We start from the raw sequence: 2271 nt of genomic DNA on the forward strand, positions 1-2271 counted from the left end.
CTAGCTTGAAGCTTTATTGTTCTAAACTCGGTGGATTCTTCTCTTTCTATATTTGTGGATTATACTCGTCCTTGGATCTGCCTTTAGGCTCCCGCGGGAGTTGGTCGGGAAGGTGATTTGGCCACCTCTATTATTCACTTGTGTTTTGGGACCTGTTATCTACTCTGGGGTAGTACTGAACTTCAATTCCCGTTGAGGGTCCTCTTGACTGTTTTCATCATGCTCCTGCTCGGCTATGGTGGAAATTGGACTCCTGTTGCTTTTTTTCCCCCTCTCCTTGCCTACTTGAGTGATTTCATTCTATTTAGTATTCTTGTCCTCCCTGTTTTTTGGTCATTTTCGGTCCCTGATGTATTCCAGCCTTCCTTTGAACGGGGGGGGAATGGTTGGACTCAGATGTGAGTTTTTTTGGCTCCTTAGTAGTGGATGTTGTGGGTCCTGTGCTAGAGTTTTTTTTTTATTTAATCGATGGTGAGCCCTAATTTATTACCCTGAATATTAGCTTTTCTTGTGACGATTTGGTCTGGATATTCTTCGGCTCTGAGTTAACTCTTGGTCTTGGTTCGGGGTCCGCCTTATTATTTATCGAGAATACGTCAAAATATCTTGATGTTCTGTTGTTTATCTGTATACTTCGGACTCTTTGGTCAAGAGATTTGGCGAGGCTTAGGCGCTTGACTCTTGGGCACTGACGGTCCAGGTTTCGATCCTACTGTGGTTTCTTTTTGTGTTGGAGTAGTTCCTGATTTAGGCGATTTTGCATTAGGCGTGTGTGGATTCTGGAGTTGGTCTCCCTGGGGGGTTAATCCCCGCATATTTTTTCCGGTCTGGAAGTTCGTGTTCCGGTATTTTTCCTGGAGACTTCCCTTTGGAGAACGGGGGGAGGCTGCTGGGCGGGGAAATTTCTGAGAAGGCAGTTTGGAGTTGTTCTCCCTGGTCTATTCGGGAAGAGGAGGTTTTTCTCTTAAGTTAAAGCCTTGCTGGATATCTATATGTCTCGGATTGTATCGGCTAGTCAGAATTCAGACTTAATTTCACTTCTGAATAATTTCTACTTCTCTAATGCTCCTTGCCTCTTCAGGAGTTATGGATTGACGTGAGACTTGGTTGGAATTGGGTTAGGACTCGAGGAATATTTTAGTTGTTTTTTTGAGTTTGCTTGGGTGCTTTTGCTGTCTGGGGTTATTTAGTTCTTTGCTGACTAATGGGGGTATAGGGATTTCTGACGCTACTATTTTCCTAATTTTTATCGGTCGCTGGAAGCTCCTTTCTTCTCTGTTTGTTTTACGGATTTATAAATACTCTGGATAATTTGTCATCCTCTACGTCTATGAGTTGTTGAGATAATTTATCTCTGGGGAGCTTTCTGTCCTGAATGTCTCTTGGGTTGGCTTCTGGATAGTTGTTTGACTTGTTTGTCTCCTTACTCAGGCGTCACAGGGTGAGAATATTTCTCCCAGGGGAACGACTAGGGAGTGGCCTTGGGGGGATCTGGAGTTTCTGGGCTCCTTGGGAGGTAAACTTTGATCTGAACTGCATGTTGTCTTTAATCCCTGAAGCCCCTTTGTGATTCTTCTGGGTGTCGGTAAATATAGATGGTTTCTGGGATTTGTAGACCTGTTTCGGTAATTAAAATGCTACTTGTCCTAAGGATTTTGATACCTGATTAATTGAGATATGGTTCTTTTGGTGATTTTCCCTGGCTCTGAGTCTGGGGAAGATTGGATTATGTCTTCCTCTTTAGCTATTCAGAGGTTGCGTCTATATTTTTTATATTGTTGATTCTCTATATAATGACCTAGAGTGGTTCTCTTCGGGTGGTATGTCGGCTGTTGTGGTTTGGCCTCACTTTCTCTTAAGTGGGTGCCGGGGGAGCCGCTGACTGTCTGTTTTAGAAATGGTGGGGCTAATTTGTCCTCCGTCCCTTTCTCGGATATATTTTTTACTTGAGGATTTTATTATTTATTGGAGACTCTTGGTCGTTCATGGGGGGCCCAGATTGTTATGGTACGATTGTGCTGTGGGATTGAGGTTTTAAGGCCTGATTTGGTGGTTTATCGGCTGCCTGAGGTTGGAGGTATTTTCAACTTCGGTCATGAGAAATCATGTGACTGTTATTTATTATTCTTAAATAATAATTTGGAAGACAATTGGCTTGGGATTTTCTTGGGTCAGCCTTAGTTCTAAGATTTGGGAGTGGAGAGATATGATTGGATTTAGTTCATTCCTTTTTTTGGGGGTGTCTTGAGGGATTTATTGGTTGAAAACTTT

At 42.9% G+C, this 2271-nt stretch overlaps 1 protein-coding gene across 1 annotated transcript; it reads right to left on the reverse strand.

The window, feature by feature from the left end:
• Positions 1–281: 281 nt before the first annotated feature.
• C922_05702 (hypothetical protein) lies at positions 282–1987 on the reverse strand (the record flags this gene model as incomplete). Its single annotated transcript, XM_008821273.1, has 6 exons — positions 282–365; positions 491–688; positions 714–866; positions 1327–1422; positions 1663–1711; positions 1947–1987. The coding sequence occupies 6 exons, from the start codon at positions 1985–1987 to the stop codon at positions 282–284; spliced, it is 621 nt and encodes a 206-aa protein (XP_008819495.1).
• Positions 1988–2271: the final 284 nt, after the last annotated feature.

The sequence above is a fragment of the Plasmodium inui genome (assembly GCF_000524495.1).
Source record: "Plasmodium inui San Antonio 1 unplaced genomic scaffold supercont1.141, whole genome shotgun sequence".
NCBI lineage: Eukaryota > Apicomplexa > Aconoidasida > Haemosporida > Plasmodiidae > Plasmodium > Plasmodium inui.